Source organism: Staurois parvus, unplaced genomic scaffold (assembly GCF_062004578.1).
Source record: "Staurois parvus isolate SC_StPar_1 unplaced genomic scaffold, SC_StPar_1.0 ptg000774l, whole genome shotgun sequence".
NCBI lineage: Eukaryota > Metazoa > Chordata > Amphibia > Anura > Ranidae > Staurois > Staurois parvus.
Genome location: NW_028318570.1, coordinates 845855 through 865230, shown reverse-complemented (window position 1 = coordinate 865230; position 19376 = coordinate 845855). Strand labels below are relative to the sequence as shown.

The following is a 19376-nucleotide window of genomic DNA, read 5'->3' as shown; positions in this document are numbered from 1 at the left end:
GGTCTTTTTTTGTTTATAGAGCAACAAGCAAAAAACAGTGTTGCATGACAGCGCACTTGTCATTCAAAATGTGACAGTGCTAAAACTGAAAATTGGCCTGGACAGGAAGGGGGTAAAAGTGTCCAGTATTGAGGTGGTTAAAGAATGCAGAACAGAAATTGGAATGCTTCACATTGACTATAAGCACACTGCATAATATATTTCCACAAGCAATACATGGAAAGGCTCAAAATGAAACCTATATGGCTCAAATTCAAAGGTAAAAAATATATAAATAATAAGAAAAGTACATTTAAAAATGGGGCAGCACAGTGGCTAAATGGTGAGCACTTCTGGCTGGCAGTACTAGGGTCATTGGTCGAATCACAACCATAGCACCACCTGCCAGGAGTTTGCAAGTTCTCCCTGTGCTTGTGTGGGTTTCCTCCACTTTCCTCCCACACTCCAAAGACATGCCGGTAGGTTCATTGGATCCTATCTAAATTGGGGTAGTATGTGTAATCATGATTGTAAGTTAGGGACTTTAGAATGTACGCCCCTTGAGGGTTCGGGAATGATGACAATATATATGTTAAGCACTGCGTAAATTGACGATGCTATATAAGTACCTGTAATAAATAAATAAAAATGATGGCATACTATCATCATTGAAATGTTACAAAGAATATAACACAATATGTAAAAAGGAAATTAAGGACACAAAAATAAAAATAAAAGAGTAGGAGAAACCCCCAAACATTCATAAAATATATTAATAGTAAAAAGGTCAGGTCTGAGCATGTAGACCCTTTACATTATAATTTAGAGTTAATGACTGTGGACAGAGAGGCATATTTATTAAAGCAAAGGTCCACCCAAAAGTGGAAGCTCCGCTAATCTGCTTCCTCCCCCCCTCCGCTGCCACATTTGGCACCTTTTGGGGGGATGGCGGAACATGTACCTGGTCCGCCCTAGCCCTCTGGGAAACTCAACAGGTCCCAGAGGACTGCGGTCCATTCACAAAGCACAGTGCTTCGCACATGCAAAAATAACACTGCACATCATCAAAAGAACACCATATCCACAGTGAAGATTGATGGAGGCAGCATCATGCTTTGTTTTTCTCCAGGTGGAACTGGGGCCTTAGTCAATTTAGAGGGAATTATGAACAGTTCCAAATACCAAAAATTTACATATTGGCACTAAACCTTCAGGCTTCTGCTAGAAAGCTGAACACGAAGAGGAACTTCATCTTTCAGCATGACAATGACCCAAAGCATATATCCAAATCAAAAAAGAAATGGCTTCACCAGAACAAGATTAAAGTTTTGGAATGGCCCAGCCAGAGCCCAGACCTTAATCGGATCGAAAATTTAGGGGTGATCTGAAGAGGACTGTGCACAGCAGATGCCCTCACAATCTGACAGATTTGAAGTGTTTTTGCATGGAAGAGTGGGCAAGTATTGCCAAGTCAAGATGTACCATGCTGATAGACTCATACCCAAAATGACTGAGTGTTGTAATAAAATCAAAAGGTGCTTCAACAAAGTATTAGTTTAAGTGTGTGCACACTTATGCAACCATATTATTTTAGTTTTTATTTTTACTTCCCTCCACCTAAAATATTTCAGTTTGTTGTTCAACTGAGTTGTACAGTTTATAGGTTACATTTAGAGATGAGCGAATCGAACATGACGAAGTGGAATTCGTTCCGAAGATTTGGAAAAATTCTAATCGCGACGAATCCGAAGATTAGCAAACTTCGGATGCACGAATCGAATTTTCCCAAAAATGGCAGCGACATGTGTGGCGACGGAGAAAATGGACAGAGAAGATGGGGCGGGGATCTCTGGGAAGGCGCGCAGACAAGGCGCGCTGACCCATAATGCATTCATGACATGTGATCGCATTAGCCAATCAGCAGCCAGCCAGCACTGTGTAATGGTGGAGCTATAAATCGCGGCCATCTTAGAATTCTCCATTAGCCTCCGGTCATTCAAGAGAGACAGACCTGTGTGTATTAAGGGACAGAGTTAGGGCCACAGAGACTTTAGAGCCACAGAGACTTTAGGGCCACAGAATCGTTACTCAGGGACACAGAATCGTTACTCAGGGACACAGAACCGTTACTCAGGGACACAGAATCGTTACTCAGGGACACAGAATCGTTACTCAGGGACACAGAATCGTTACTTAGGGCCACAGCTATCAAAGAATCGAAAATTTAAAGTGACATACACCCTTTTTTTTTTTTGGTGGCTGTCGTGCACAGTTGGTGCTGCAGTTTGCCGATTGTGCAAAATAAACTGACTTTCTGCTTCACAACCACTATTGTACGTTCAAAGAGTTAAATCCATTTACACGCCGGCTGGCGGTAATATTTTTTGGGTGATTAGTGCATTCCAGTGACACAAACGTACAGTTTCCAGCCAACGGCAAGCTGCAATTGACCGATTGTGTACAATAAACTGACTTTCTGCTTCACAACCACTATTGTACGTTCAAAGAGTTAAATCCATTTACACGCCGGCTGGCGGTAATATTTTTTGGGTGATTAGTGCATTCCAGTGACAGAAACGTACAGTTTCCAGCCAACGGCAAGCTGCAATTGACCGATTGTGCTAAATAAACTGACTTTCTGCTTCACAACCACTATTGTACGTTCAAAGAGTTAGATCCATTTACACGCCGGGTGGCGGTAATATTTTTTGGGTGATTAGTGCATTCCAGTGACATAAACGTACAGTTTCCAGCCAACGGCAAGCTGCAATTGACCGATTGTGCTAAATAAACTGACTTTCTGCTTCACAACCACTATTGTACGTTCAAAGAGTTAAATCCATATACACGCCGGGTGGCGGTAATATTTTTTGGGTGATTAGTGCATTCCAGTGACATAAACGTACAGTTTCCAGCCAACGGCAAGCTGCAATTGACTGATTGTGCTAAATAAACTGACTTTCTGCTTCACAACCACTATTGTACGTTCAAAGAGTTAGATCCATTTACACGCCGGGTGGCGGTAATATTTTTTGGGTGATTAGTGCATTCCAGTGACATAAACGTACAGTTTCCAGCCAACGGCAAGCTGCAATTGACCGATTGTGTACAATAAACTGACTTTCTGCTTCACAACCACTATTGTACGTTCAAAGAGTTAAATCCATATACACGCTGGGTGGCGGTAATATTTTTTGGGTGATTAGTGCATTCCAGTGACATAAACGTACAGTTTCCAGCCAACGGCAAGCTGCAATTGACCGATTGTGCTAAATAAACTGACTTTCTGCTTCACAACCACTATTGTACGTTCAAAGAGTTAGATCCATTTACACGCCGGGTGGCGGTAATATTTTTTGGGTGATTAGTGCATTCCAGTGACATAAACGTACAGTTTCCAGCCAACGGCAAGCTGCAATTGACCGATTGTGCTAAATAAACTGACTTTCTGCTTCACAACCACTATTGTACGTTCAAAGAGTTAAATCCATTTACACGCCGGCTGGCGGTAATATTTTTTGGGTGATTAGTGCATTCCAGTGACAGAAACGTACAGTTTCCAGCCAACGGCAAGCTGCAATTGACCGATTGTGCTAAATAAACTGACTTTCTGCTTCACAACCACTATTGTACGTTCAAAGAGTTAGATCCATTTACACGCCGGGTGGCGGTAATATTTTTTGGGTGATTAGTGCATTCCAGTGACATAAACTAGAGATGAGCGAATCGAACATGACGAAGTGGAATTCGTTCCGAAGATTTGGAAAAATTCGATTCGCGCAGAATCCGAAGATTAGCACACTTCGGATGCACGAATCGAATTTTCCAAAAAATGGCGGCGACATGTGTGGCGACGGAGCGGGGATCTCTGGGAAGGCGCGCAGACAAGGCGCGCTGACCCATAATGCATTCATTCATGACATGTGATCGCATTAGCCAATCAGCAGCCAGCCAGCCAGCACTGTGTAATGGTGGAGCTATAAATCGCGGCCATCTTAGAATTCTCCATTAGCCTCCGGTCATTCAAGAGAGACAGACCTGTCTGTATGAAGGGACAGAGTTAGGGCCACAGAGACTTTAGGGCCACAGAATCGTTACTCAGGGACACAGAATTGTTACTCAGGGACACAGAATCGTTACTCAGGGACACAGAATCGTTACTCAGGGACACAGAATCGTTACTCAGGGACACAGAATCGTTACTCAGGGACACAGAATCGTTACTTAGGTACAGCTATCAAAGAATCGAAAATTTAAAGTGACATACACCCTTTTTTTTTTTGGTGGCTGTCGTGCACAGTTGGTGCTGCAGTTTGCCGATTGTGCAAAATAAACTGACTTAATATTTTTTGGGTGATTAGTGCATTCCAGTGACACAAACGTACAGTTTCCAGCCAACGGCAAGCTGCAATTGACCGATTGTGTACAATAAACTGACTTTCTGCTTCACAACCACTATTGTACGTTCAAAGAGTTAGATCCATTTACACGCCGGGTGGCGGTAATTTTTTTTGGGTGATTAGTGCATTCCAGTGACATAAACGTACAGTTTCCAGCCAACGGCAAGCTGCAATTGACCGATTGTGTACAATAAACTGACTTTCTGCTTCACAACCACTATTGTACGTTCAAAGAGTTAGATCCATTTACACGCTGGGTGGCGGTAATATTTTTTGGGTGATTAGTGCATTCCAGTGACATAAACGTACAGTTTCCAGCCAACGGCAAGCTGCAATTGACCGATTGTGTACAATAAACTGACTTTCTGCTTCACAACCACTATTGTACTTTCAAAGAGTTAAATCCATATACACACCGGGTGGCGGTAATATTTTTTGGGTGATTAGTGCATTCCAGTGACATAAACATACAGTTTCCAGCCAACGGCAAGCTGCAATTGACCGATTGTGCTAAATAAACTGACTTTCTGCTTCACAACCACTATTGTACGTTCAAAGAGTTAAATCCGGTTTTATTTTTGGGGTGCTTATTGAATTAAAGAGTATGTCAGACAACACGCAGAGGAGTGGCAGAGGAGGCAATGTTTCAGGAGCGAGCAGACGTGGCAGCAGAGGAAGGGGTCGAGGCAGCACTAGTCGCAGCCAGAGGCCAGTGCTCCCGGTGTCATCCAGCGGTCGTGTCTCCACCGACAACCCTGCCGTCATCGATTGGTTGACTCGGTCGTCTTCCTCTTCCCAGGTCATCTCTGACACCTACAGCCAACGGTCGGTGGGTACGTCAGACACAACCGTTAGTTGGCATGGCCCGGGAGCAAGCCCACTGAAATCACGTGTCCTCTACCTGCCCCTGTCCTTTGGTGTTCCCTCACCAAGCGAAGTATCGCATGCTGTGGGCTCAGCCCCACTGTACAGTGAGGAAGAGCTAACAGAGGGCGGTCAGGAACGGGGGGAGACATCCGCCTCTTCAGCAGCCAGGCGAAGAAGTACTGGCGAGGAGAGTGGCTCGGTAGCCGGTCTAGAGACAGGTCTGTCTCCTGACCCACACGCAGCCGAGGGGGCTAGTAGTGACGCGGAGACCCTAATTGATGATGATGAGGCTGATCGCACTTGGCAGCCTCGTCGTCATCAGGCTATTGCTTCCGCATCATCAGGAGAAGAGGGTGCCAGCTTGCCAGTGAGCAAAACAGTCGGTGGGTTGCCCAGGAGGCAGCAGGGTCGAAGCAGTGTCAGTGGAGCCAAACTGCCACGGAGTAGAGCTCCAGCTCCACTGCAGCCTACCACCACGGCCAGTAGTGGTGCCGGTGTGCACGGAGGAAGTAGCAGTCAGCCAGTGAGGAGTAGCGGGGGCAAAGTTTCCTACTCGGCGGTGTGGCAATTTTTCGTCAAGCCGCCCGAGGAAGTAAACGTAGCCGTATGTCGACTATGTGGCCAGAAAGTCAAGCGTGGCCAGGGGGCCAATGTTGGGACTACAGCGTTGCGTCAGCATATGCAGCGTCGCCATTCGGTGGCCTGGGAAAACCGTGATAAAGATACGGCGGTTCTGCCTGCCCCAGCCCCCGCTCCATCACCCGCTCCGTTACTTGCTCCGTCACCCGACGTCAATCGCCCTCTATCAGCCAGTCAAGGCTCCAACACCTCTGCTGAGGGGAGTTGTCGCTCGTTGGCATCTTCCACTCGTTCAGATGCTCCTTCTCCTGCTACTCCTCTTCACGGATTCCGTCAGCAGTCTTTCTTGGAATCCGTTTCCAAGAGAAAACAGTTTGCGAGCACGCACCCGACGGTGCAGAAGCTGAACGTCCTCCTGTCCAAGTTGCTGGTGCTGCAGTCCCTCCCTTTCCAAGTGGTAGACTCAGCACCTTTCCGAGAAATGATGGCTTGTGCCGAGCCGCGGTGGAGAGTGCCAAGCCGGCATTTCTTCGCCAAAAAGGCAGTGCCAGCCCTGCATTCACATGTAGAAGAGATGGTGGGCCAGTGTTTGAGCATGTCGGTCTCTGCCAAAGTGCACGGCAGCGCCGACGTGTGGAGCTGTAACTACGGTCAGGGACAGTACATGTCATTTACGGCCCACTGGGTGAACGTGGTGCCGGCACAGCCGCACCAGCAACTTGGACAGGTCACGCCGCTTTTGCCTCCACGTTTGCACGTCCTTGGTCCAGCAAAGATGTCCGCCTCTACCACCTCTTCTTCCACCGTGTCCTCAGCCGCCACCCCCATGCCAAGTCCCATTACCCGACCGGCATATCACATGTGCAGGGCGCAACGGTATCACGCTGTGCTGCACCTGGTATGCCTTGGCGAACGTAGTCACACAGGGGAGGAACTTCTGAGTGTAATGAACAGAGAAATCGACAGATGGCTGTCTCCGCGCAAACTGAAAATCGGAACCATGTTGACCGACAACGGAAAGAACATGGTGTCTGCTCTGCGTCAAGGAAGGTTGTGCCATGCGCCATGCATGGCTCACGTGTTCAATCTGGTTGTCAAGCGGTTCCTAAAATCCACCATCCCACTGCAAGACATCCTTAAAATGTCACGTAAACTTTGCATGCATTTCAGCCATTCCTACACCGCAAAGCACTCCCTCCTTGAGCTGCAGCGGCAGAACGGAATTCCACAGCATCGCCTGATCTGCGACGTTGCAACAAGGTGGAATTCAACCCTACATATGTTAGACCGCCTTTACGAACAGCGAAAGGCCATCACCGATTTCCTGATGTTACAAGCGGATAAAGGTACTCCCCTGTGTAACTTAGATGTCAGCCATTGGCAGCTCATGCGTGACACCTGCCGCTTGCTCAGACCCTTTGAGGAGGCCACGCTATTCGTGAATCGGCAGGACTATGGGATGAACGACGTCATTCCTCTGTTGCACATCCTGGAACAAATGCTGTTAACAATGGCTGGTCAGGGTGCAGTAGACGTGGCGCACAGATCTCAGCGCCACATGACCCCTCTGGGGGCAGGACAGGAAGAAGAGGAGGAGGTAGAGGAGGACATTGGTGCTCAGGAATTATTGAGTGAAATGGGTGGTTTTTCCACTCAGCGGACAGGAGTGGAGGAGCAGGAGCATCTGGTAGAGGAGGAGGAGGAGACAGAGGACCCAGATGCACCGTGGCAGTATGCTGTGGAGATGGAGGCAGGGAGTCCCTCGCATTCCTTGGCACAAATGGCCCATAGCATGCTCGGTTGCTTGCGTAGCGACAGCCGAATAATAACCATCAGACAGAGGGATGACTTTTGGCTGTCCACCTTGTTGGACCCTCGCTACCGTTCAAAAATGGTGGCCTTTTTCACACCTGCTGAGAGGGAGGCCAAAATAACGTACTATAAAAACCACCTATGTAGTCAGTTGGTCTCTGCCTTTCTGCGCCAACGTCCATCCTCAGACACTGTGGGCCCTGTGCGCTCGCGTTCCGCTGCCATGGCAGCAGGGGAGGGGTGGGGTGGTAGGAGCAGTGGCAGCTCCACCAGCAGCGGCTGCCTCAGTCTGCAGTCGATGATGAGTAGCTTTCTTCACCAGCGCAGTGAGGAAACTACTAACCAGCCGCAGCAGCAGTAGCATCAGGTGGACCTGGAGCAGGACCTCAAACAACAGGCTTAGGCCTACTTGGACAGCACCCTGCCAACCGAGGTAGACAATCCCCTTGACTACTGGGCAACGAAACTTGACCTTTGGCCCCAACTAGCTGAATTTGCCCTTGAAAGGCTGTCATGCCCGGCCAGTAGCGTGGCATCGGAGCGCGTGTTCAGTGCGGCAGGAGCTATTGTAACTCCGCGGAGGACACGACTGTCCACCCAAAGTGTGGAGAGACTCACGTTTGTGAAAATGAATCAGGCGTGGATTAGTCTGGATTTCAAACCACCAGTTCCTGACACAACTGACTAAATCCGCCATGAATCATGCCCCAAACATGTTATTAGGGACAAATGGAAGACCTCCACCTGATCCGTACATTTGTATATATATTTTATTGAGAGGCTGCTGGTCGGCCGACTCATGTTTTGCACATTTTTAATGACTTATACTCTGCAGGTCGGGCCCCTCATGAATTGGGGTTTTTTAATTATTTATACTTCGCTGGACGACCGTCACATGAATTGAACCTTTTTAATGACTTATACTCTGCTGGTCGGGCCCCTCATGAATTGGTGTTTTTAAATTATTTATACGTCGCTGGACGACTGTCACATGAATTTAAACTTTTTAATTATTTATAGTCGACCAGTTCCAGACCGATGGAATAGCAATTTTTTTAAATATTTATTTGACACGTGTTGTCCATCTCATCAATGAGGTGGACTGTTTATTTATTGGCCACGGTTTGGCCCCCTCCTGTTTCTTACATTGTTAACTTGTTGTATCGGTCACGGTTTGGCCACATGTTTGTTTGTCTTGTTAAGATTTTCTGTAATGTACACAGTTACGCTTGACTTGTCGACTTTCCACAATCTACTAAGGTATAGCATCGCATCAAAGTTTTTTTTTTTTTTTTTGGTCTAAACCATTTCTTATAATGTCAATTTGTATGATACACCGCTGTAAGGCGACCTACTTTTTTGTCACTGTGTAGACATCTATTTATAGGCCGATGTTTGGCCAGAAAGATATATTTAGTAATAACCTAGCCGTTCAAGCCGCTCACTGAACACCTCGGGAAATGCTTTGTATATCTGTCGCCTTAGAGGCCGCTGTCTGAACAGCTCATGAATTGCTTTCTATATGTGTCGCCTTTGAGGCCGCTGGCTGGACAGCTGATGAATTGATTTGTATATATGTACTTATTGTCCGCTGTCCGGACAGCTCATGAATTACTTTTTGTATATAGCCTTCCAAACCACTCTCAGAATAAGTCATGATATTCATGCTGTGTATAGCCTTATAGGCCAATGGTCAATCAAGTCATGATTGTTATAGTGTGTATAGCCTTATAGGCCGCTGTCTTTACAACTTTATAATTCCATGCAGTATATAGCCCTATCGGCCACTTTCTGGCATCCAGTTGCTGTAGCCCCCATCACCACACTGTGCCACGGGCCCCTGTACCGCCTTCTCATACTGCTGCCAGATCCATCCTCTGCCATGTGCGTCTTTGTCGTCTGCTCACGCTGCTGGGTTCCAGTTTTAAACCTAGGCCTGTGTATGGCTTCCGAATACTGCTGCCTCCACCGCCACCCTGCGCCATGTGCCTCTGTCATCTGCTCACTAGAGATGAGCGAATCGAACCAGGCGAAGTGGAATTCGTTTCGAATATCGGGAAAAATTCGATTCGCATCGAATCCGAATTTTAGCCAACTTCGGGTGCACGAATCGAATTTTTCCCGATCAGCCGGCAAAAGTGTCACTGCAGAGAGCTCCGCTATTTCTGACAGTTCTGACAGTTCATTTACAGCGGTTGAAACATTGTATCTATTTATTTCCATTTAGGATACAGATGTTTTTATTCGGAAATAAATAGATACAATGTTTCAACCGCTGTAAATGTGAAGGAACTGTCAGAGAACTGTCAGAAATAGCGGAGCTCTCTGCAGATACACTTTTTGCTGTACTGGAATACTTCTTCTTTTCATTCTTCTTCTTCTTTTCATTCTTCTTCTTCTTCTTCTTTTCATTCTTCTTTTCATTCTTCTTCTTCTTCTTTTCATTCTTCTTCTTCTTCTTTTCATTCTTCTTTTCATTCTTCTTCTTCTTCTTTTCATTCTTCTTCTTCTTCTTTTCATTCTTCTTCTTCTTTTCATTCTTCTTTTCATTCTTCTTCTTCTTTTCATTCTTCTTCTTCTTCTTTTCATTCTTCTTTTCATTCTTCTTCTTCTTCTTTTCATTCTCCTTTTCATTCTTCTTCTTCTTCTTTTCATTCTTCTTCTTCTTCTTTTCATTCTTCTTTTCATTCTTCTTCTTCTTTTTTTCATTCTTCTTTTCATTCTTCTTCTTCTTCTTTTCATTCTTCTTCTTCTTCTTTTCATTCTTCTTTTCATTCTTCTTCTTCTTCTTTTCATTCTTCTTTTCATTCTTCTTCTTCTTCTTTTCATTCTTCTTCTTTTCATTCTTCTTTTCATTCTTCTTCTTCTTCTTTTCATTCTTCTTCTTCTTCTTTTCATTCTTCTTTTCATTCTTCTTCTTTTCATTCATCTTTTCGTTCTTCTTCTTCTTCTTCTTTTCATTCTTCTTCTTCTTCTTTTCATTCTTCTTTTCATTCTTCTTCTTCTTCTTTTCATTCTTCTTCTTCTTCTTTTCATTCTTCTTTTCATTCTTCTTCTTCTTCTTTTCATTCTTCTTTTCATTCTTCTTCTTTTCATTCTTCTTCTTCTTCTTTTCATTCTTCTTTTCATTCTTCTTCTTCTTCTTTTCATTCTTCTTCTTCTTCTTTTCATTCTTCTTCTTCTTCTTTTCATTCTTCTTTTCATTCTTCTTTTCATTCTTCTTCTTTTCATTCTTCTTCTTCTTCTTTTCATTCTTCTTCTTTTCATTCTTCTTCTTCTTCTTTTCATTCTTCTTTTCATTCTTCTTCTTTTCATTCTTCTTTTCATTCTTCCTCTTCTTTTCATTCCTCTTCTTCTTCTTTTCATTATTCTTTTCATTCTTCTTCTTCTTCTTTTCATTCTTCTTCTTCTTCTTTTCATTCTTTTTTTCATTCTTCGTCTTCTTCTTTTCATTCTTCTTCTTCTTTTCATTCTTCTTTTCATTCTTCTTCTTCTTCTTTTCATTCTTTTTTTCATTCTTCTTCTTCTTCTTCTTTTCATTCTTCTTCTTCTTCTTTTCATTCTTCTTCTTCTTCTTTTCATTCTTCTTCTTTTTCTTTTCATTCTTCTTTTCATTCTTCTTCTTCTTCTTTTCATTCTTCTTCTTCTTCTTTTCATTCTTCTTTTCATTCTTCTTCTTTTCATTCTTCTTCTTCTTCTTTTCATTCTTCTTCTTCTTCTTTTCATTCTTCTTCTTCTTTTCATTCTTCTTTTTATTCTTCTTCTTCTTCTTTTCATTCTTCTTCTTCTTTTCATTCTTCTTTTCATTCTTCTTCTTATTCTTTTCATTCTTCTTCTTCTTTTCATTCTTCTTTTCATTCTTCTTCTTCTTCTTTTCATTCTTCTTCTTCTTCTTTTCATTCTTCTTTTCATTCTTCTCATTCTCTTTTCATTCTTCTTTTCATACTTCTTCTTCTTCTTTTCATTCTTCTTTTCATTCTTCTTCTTCTTCTTTTCATTCTTCTTCTCATTCTTCTTTTCATTCTTCTTCTTCTTCTTTTCATTCTTCTTCTTCTTCTTTTCATTCTTCTTTTCATTCTTCTTCTTTTCATTCTTCTTCTTCTTCTTTTCATTCTTCTTCTTCTTCTTTTCATTCTACTTTTCATTCTTCTTCTTCTTCTTTTCATTCTTCTTCTTCTTCTTTTCATTCTTCTTCTTCTTCTTTTCATTCTTCTTCTTCTTCTTCTTCTTCTTCTTCTTTTCATTCTTCTTTTCATTCTTCTTCTTCTTTTCATTCTTCTTCTTCTCATTCTTCTTTTAATTCTTCTTCTTCTTCTTTTCATTCTTCTTCTTCTTCTTTTCATTCTTCTTCTTCTTTTTTTCATTCTTCTTTTCATTCTTCTTCTTCTTCTTTTCATTCTTCTTCTTCTTCTTTTCATTCTTCTTCTTCTTCTTTTCATTCTTCTTTTCATTCTTCTTCTTCTTCTTTTCATTCTACTTTTCATTCTTCTTCTTCTTCTTTTCATTCTTCTTCTTCTTCTTTTCATTCTTCTTCTTCTTCTTTTCATTCTTCTTTTCATTCTTCTTCTTCTTCTTTTCATTCTTCTTTTCATTCTTCTTCTTTTCATTCTTCTTCTTCTTTTCATTCTTCTTCTTCTTCTTTTCATTCTTCTTTTCATTCTTCTTCTTCTTTTTTTCATTCTTCTTTTCATTCTTCTTCTTCTTCTTTTCATTCTTCTTCTTCTTCTTTTCATTCTTCTTTTCATTCTTCCTCTTCTTCTTTTCATTCTTCTTTTCATTCTTCTTCTTCTTCTTTTCATTCTTCTTCTTCTTCTTTTCATTCTTCTTTTCATTCTTCTTCTTTTCATTCTTCTTTTCATTCTTCTTCTTCTTCTTTTCATTCTTCTTTTCATTCTTCTTCTTTTCATTCTTCTTCTTTTCATTCTTCTTCTTCTTCATTTCATTCTTCTTTTCATTCTTCTTCTTCTTCTTTTCATTCTTCTTCTTCTTCTTCTTTTCATTCTTCTTTTCATTCTTCTTCTTCTTCTTTTCATTCTTCTTTTCATTCTTCTTCTTCTTCTTTTCATTCTTCTTCTTCTTCTTTTCATTCTTCTTTTCATTCTTCTTCTTCTTCTTTTCATTCTTCTTCTTTTCATTCTTCTTTTCATTCTTCTTCTTTTCATTCTTCTTTTCATTCTTCCTCTTCTTTTCATTCTTCTTCTTCTTTTCATTCTTCTTTTCATTCTTCTTCTTCTTCTTTTCATTCTTCTTCTTCTTCTTTTCATTCTTTTTTTCATTCTTCTTCTTCTTCTTTTCATTCTTCTTCTTCTTCTTTTCATTCTTCTTTTCATTCTTCTTCTTCTTCTTTTCATTCTTCTTCTTCTTCTTTTCATTCTTCTTCTTTTCATTCTTCTTTTCATTCTTCTTCTTCTTCTTTTCATTCTTCTTCTTCTTCTTTTCTTTCTTCTTCTTCTTCTTCTTTTCATTCTTCTTTTCATTCTTCTTCTTCTTCTTTTCATTCTTCTTCTTCTTCTTTTCATTCTTCTTCTTCTTCTTTTCATTCTTCTTTTCATTCTTCTTCTTCTTCTTTTCATTCTTCTTCTTCTTCTTTTCATTCTTCTTCTTCTTTTCATTCTTCTTTTCATTCTTCTTCTTCTTCTTTTCATTCTTCTTCTTATTCTTTTCATTCTTCTTTTCATTCTTCTTCTTATTCTTTTCATTCTTCTTCTTCTTCTTTTCATTCTTCTTTTCATTCTTCTTTTCATTCTTCTTCTTCTTTTTTTCATTCTTCTTTTCATTCTTCTTCTTCTTCTTTTCATTCTTCTTCTCATTCTTCTTTTCATTCTTCTTCTTCTTCTTTTCATTCTTCTTCTTTTCATTCTTCTTTTCATTCTTCTTCTTCTTCTTTTCATTCTTCTTCTTCTTCTTTTCATTCTTCTTTTCATTCTTCTTCTTCTTCTTCTTCGTCATGCCCCGTGACTGCCCAAATGAGTGAAGTGTGCGGTGATTCTAAGATCGACGGCACTCATCTGCATGTCATACTGACTGACAGTATTATTTCTCTTCCCCAGCAGACTCCAAGGGCATTTAAATTAAAGGTACAGTGTTCTGCACTAATATAAAGTATCTGAAGCCTAGAAACCCTTTAAATAAGTTAAATTCGCGGTGAATAAATTTGCATCGAATCGAATTTCTCCCGCAAATTCGGCGAATCAGCCGAATCGAATTTTTGAATAATTCGCTCATCTCTACTGCTCACGCTGCTGACGGCTTCCGCTTTTTAACCTAGGCCTGTGTATGGCTTCCGAATACTGCTGCCTCCACCGCCACCCTGCGCCATGTGCCTCTGTCGTCTGCTCACGCTGCTGACGGCTTCCGCTTTTTAAACTAGTCCTGTGTATGTCTTCCGAATACTGCTGCCTCCACCGCCACCCTGCGCCATGTGCCACTTTCGGGTCTCCTCACACTGCTGCCAGGTCCATACTGATTCATGGCCCCCTGTACCGGCTCCTCATGAACGTGGTTCAGCGGGTTTGCATCACTTAACGGCAAATCGTTGACAAATGCTGGGACGTTCAGTGTTGTGCGCATTAAGCCAGACACCAAAGGGCAGCACAGACCTGTTATTACTCGCTCAAGCATGGCTGAACAAAACCAGTCTCTACCACAAATTGGACCCAGACCTGCCCAGGGTCTCGTAACTAGATTGCACGGAGGAGTAGAGTCCGTTATCGGAATTAAATAGACAAAACGCCACACCAAAAAGAGTGGCCATTTCCAACACTTATTCCAGAAAGAGGAACAACCCGTTTCATATACGGCCCGTAGACATTTCACGTCTGCCACATTCAGTCGATTTAAGACCAAGCTCCACTTCCTGTGGTCTCTGACCGTCGATATACCTTTAAGTGTCAGCTTTGAAGCTATATTCCCTCCGGAGCACTGACACTGGTGCCCTTCCGTCAACATGCCTTTAAGTTTCAGTTTTCAACCATATTCCCCACAGAAGCCAAACTCTTGGGTATCCCAGAAGCTGCTCAGCGGGTCAGGGCAATAAAGCTCCCGGTTCGCAGGTTGTTCCGTCTTATGGATGGAAGTACGACGGTATATGATCTTCTTCGCACCCACGGCATTACCTCATAAAATTTCTGCATTGCATCTGCAATCACAACGCTGACTTCCCGGATCGCCACTCAGCCATTGGACTCTTGATAGTCGTCTCCCCACACTGCTGCTGGGGGGACTTTTTAACCTAGGCCTGTGTATGGCCTTCAATTGAAGCTGCTTCCGCTCCGCCACTCTGCCATTGGACTCTTGATAGTCGTCTCCCCACGCTGCTGCTGGGGGGACTTTTTAACATAGGCCTCTGTATGGCCTTTAATTGAAGCTGCTTACGCTCCGCCACTCTGCCATGGGCCTCTTGGGTATCCCAGAAGCTGCTCAGCGGGTCAGGGCAATAAAGCTCCCGGTTCGCAGGTTGTTCCGTCTTATGGATGGAAGTACGACGGTATATGATCTTCTTCGCACCCACGGCATTACTTCGTAGAATTTCTGCATTGCATCTGCAATCACAACGCTGACTTCCCGGATCGCCACTCAGCCATTGGACTCTTGATAGTCGTCTCCCCACACTGCTGCTGGGGGGACTTTTTAACCTAGGCCTGTGTATGGCCTTCAATTGAAGCTGCTTCCGCTCCGCCACTCTGCCATTGGACTCTTGATAGTCGTCTCCCCACGCTGCTGCTGGGGGGACTTTTTAACCTAGGCCTCTGTATGGCCTTCACTTTAAGCTGCTTACGCTTCGCCACTCTGCCATGGGCCCCTGTACCGCCTCCTCTTGCTGCTGCCAGGTCCAGAGTGTGTCATGGGTCCCTGTACGGCCTCCCATTGCTGCTGACTTCATCGCCAGACTCTGCCATGTGCCACTTTCAGGTCTCCTTACACTGTTGGTGGGTTCCATTTTGTGATAGGGTGCTGTATGGCCTTCCATTGCTGCTGCCTCCACCGCCACCCTGCGCCATGTGCCTCTGTCGTCTGCTCACGCTGCTGACGGCTTCCGCTTTTTAACCTAGGCCTGTGTATGGCTTCAGAATAATGCTGCCTACACCGCCACCCTGCGCCATGTGCCTCTGTCGTCTGCTCATGCTGCTGCCAGGTCCATACTGATTCATGGCCCCCTGTACCGGCTCCTCATGAACGTGGTTCAGCGGGTTTGCATCGCTTAACGGCAAATCGTTGACAAACGCTGGGACGTTCAGTGTTGTGCGCATTAAGCCAGACACCAAAGGGCAGCACAGACCTGTTATTACTCGCTCAAGCATGGCTGAACAAAACCAGTCTCTACCACAAATTGGACCCAGACCTGCCCAGGGTCTCGTAAGTAGATTGCACGGAGGAGTAGAGTTCGTTATTGGAATTAACTGTGAGGGACTTTTAAACCTAGGCCTGTGTATGGCCTTCAATTGAAGCTGCTTCTGCTCCGCCACTCTGCCATGGGCCCCTGTACCGCCTCCTCATGCTGCTGCCAGGCCCGTAATCTGCCATGGGCCCCCGTACCGTCTCCTCATGCTGCTGCCAGGCCCGTAATCTGTCATGGGCCCCTGTACCGCCTCCTCATTCTGCTGCCAGGTCCAGAGTGTGTCATGGGTCCCTGTACGGCCTCCCATTGCTGCTGTCTCCATTGCCACACTCTGCCATGTGCCACTTTCAGGTCTCCTCACACTGCTGGTGGGTTCCATTTTGTCATAGGGTGCTGTATGGCCTCCCATTGCTGCTGCCTCCACCGCCACACTGTGGCTCCACACTCTGGTTTTGGCCCCGTGACTGCCCAAATGAGTGAAGTGTGCGGTGATTCTAAGATCGACGGCACTCATCTGCATGTCATACTGACTGACAGTATTATTTCTCTTCCCCAGCAGACTCCAAGGGCATTTAAATTAAAGGTACAGTGTTCTGCACTAATATAAAGGCTCTCTGAAGCCTAGAAACACCCTTTTTATAAGTTAAATTCGCAGCGAATATATTCGGCTCGAAGCGAATTTATTCAGCGAATTCGGCGAATCAGCCGAACCGAATTTTTGAATAATTCGCTCATCTCTAGTTACATTTAAGGTGGAAAAAGTTCTGAAATGATTTATCTTTGTCTCATTTTTTTACATCACAGAAACCTGACATTTTAACAGGGGTGTGTAGACTTTTTATATCCACTGTACAATGTATATGTAAAGCACTGCGTAAATTGATGACGCTATACAAGTACCTGTAATACATAAATAAAAATGATGGCATACTATCATCATTGAAATGTTACAAAGAATATAACTTAATATGTAAAAAGGAAATTAAGGCCAAAAAAAAAAAAAAAAAGTAGGAGAAACTCCGCTTATCTGCCTCTCCCCCCGTCCGCTGACTCTTTACACCTGGAAGAAGAGATTTAACCTCCAACTACAGAAAGACTTCTTCACAGAATTGTGAAAATGTGGAATAGACTCCCTCAAGAACTAGTCCTGACCAGCTCAGTAGATTTTTTTTTAAGGAACTGGATGCATTAATTTTTATTATTAAAATTTTTCTCTAATTTTACTAAGCATTGCCAACGTGAAATTAGAGGCCAGTTTTGCCGTAGTTTCTTCAACAGTGAAACCACAAATTTCAAGGCAAAATTAGGTTTGATGAGATATATATTGTTGTTTTTCTGAATCACATTATATTCTCTGCTTTTTTTTTATAGATCACAAGTTCTGCTGAAACAGAAGCAAAAACCCCTCAGGGACTTGTAAAAGGTCATGCTTATTCAATAACTGGCTTGGATGTGGTATGTAACTTATCTAGTGATACACAGTATCTGTTTTTTTATTTATTATTTATGTATACATATAACAATGATTACAACAAAGTAATGGTATGTGGCTTTTATTAAAACACTGGTAATCAACTCCTATCTAATTTACTACTGAGCAGCTGGTGATATTCTCAGGATATGCTGATTTTTCTTTTGTTCCTCTTTGCTTCTTTTCATTTAAATTAAAACCAGTGTGCAAAAGATACCAATGACAACTCCATGTACATGGACTAGTAACCCAGTATCAAGATACTTACTGGCATTGTTGCCCACCATCAATACTAAATAGATTTTTCAAGAGAATAGCTAAAAAAAGATGAGCCTCCATGTGAAATATAGATAGGCATCAGACAGTTCCACACTTTTATCAGCTTCAAGGAAATACAGGGGTAGTTTATATGCATTTTGTCACTCTCTACCCTGGTGAACAACTCTGTTTAAAAATATTCTAAAAACTTCTAGCATTCCAGTTTGTTCTCTTATTCAATATTTTTATTATGAGAAGAAGTACAAGAATATACAAATTAATACTAGAAAACAAAATGGACATGGGGCAACAAATTGTTGAAATGTAAAGGATAAATTCACCTTTCGTAACATGTTACACCCATATTCAGGGTGTAACATGTAACATGTTACCACTGGCCCCTGCTCCCCCCCCCCCCCCATGCGCCCTGCTGTGACAGCTAGTGGAGGATCTTCTCCCCCCCTGCTAGCTGTCAAAAAAAAAAAAAACCTGGCCATGTGGGGCTCCGCCCATACAGCCACATCACTCATACACAGTCATCTGTGAATGAAAAACTACATGTCCCGACAACCTTAGCGGCTGTCAGCTTGCAGCCCTCAATGAACTACCGCAGTGCTGTGAAGTTCCATGGTAGTTCATTAATTCGTCCTGTCAGTATATCTGCTTGCTTGTACATCCCGTACGAGCAAGTAGATATACTGACAGATCTGCTGAAGACCTGCATGGCACTGGCTATCTGCTGATTGCTGGTGCAATCATTTACAGGCACCTGCAGACTAAAAAAAAAAAATGCACTTTTTTTTACCGGTAAAAAAATGTGCTTTTATTATTTTTTTCTAGAATGTGAACTTATCCTTTAAGAAACTGGTACAAACATACCTGAATGCCGCTAAAAATAAACTTCAAACCAAAAACATTGGCCTTTTTTAACAGTAGCACAAGAGAAATGTGTATATAACAAGAAAACTCACAAAAATATAAAATTGATTTTATTGTACAAAAAGATCCATAATAGAGTATACAATATACAGTACACGAATATGCCCAAATTTCCATAGATCTCTACTCATTTCATAAATTTCACAAATTCTCCAGGATCAGAAAGGAAGTAAGTGTTAAAAATATTATATCAGAGTGAGATGCCCAGTCATGGGTTACCAAAATGTACAGGCCACAACTAACATCCCCAAACTGGGAACAATAGATGTCCTTCCAGGTGTGGAGAATCCAGCAGAGACTCAGGCAGACACCAATAGAAAATATACATTTTGAGTTAGGGTAACACCTGCTGCCATAAATAGGAGATATACACTGACCAATTTATTAGGTACACCTTTTCAATTTCTTGGTAATACAAATTGCTAATCAGCCAATCACATGGCAGCAACTCAATGCAATTATGCATCTAGACATGGTGAAGACAACTTGCTGAAAGTCAAACTGAGCATCAGAATGGGGGTGACTTTGAAAGTGTCATGGTTGTTTTTGCCAGATGGGCTGGTCTGAGTATTTAAAAAACTGCTGATTTACTGGGATTTGCTGCCATGTGATTGGCTGATTAGCAATTTGTGTTACCAAGCAATTCAACAGATGTACCTAATAAAGTGGTCAGGGAGTGTATACAGTATCCCCACTGTCAGCCAGCTTGTTCCTGTAGACTTCTGGGGGTAAA

At 42.7% G+C, this 19376-nt stretch overlaps 1 protein-coding gene across 4 annotated transcripts in view; it reads left to right on the top strand.

Annotated features, from left to right (window-relative positions):
• Nucleotides 1-19376, top strand: part of CAPN9 (calpain 9) — an 834396-nt gene that overhangs the window by 238993 nt on the left and 576027 nt on the right. For all 4 annotated transcript variants that reach the window (XM_089654542.1, XM_089654541.1, XM_089654540.1 and 1 more), the window contains exon 6: nucleotides 17347-17430. In XM_089654542.1, the coding sequence (XP_089510668.1) occupies nucleotides 17347-17430 (84 nt within the window). The remainder of the gene's footprint in view (nucleotides 1-17346; nucleotides 17431-19376) is intronic.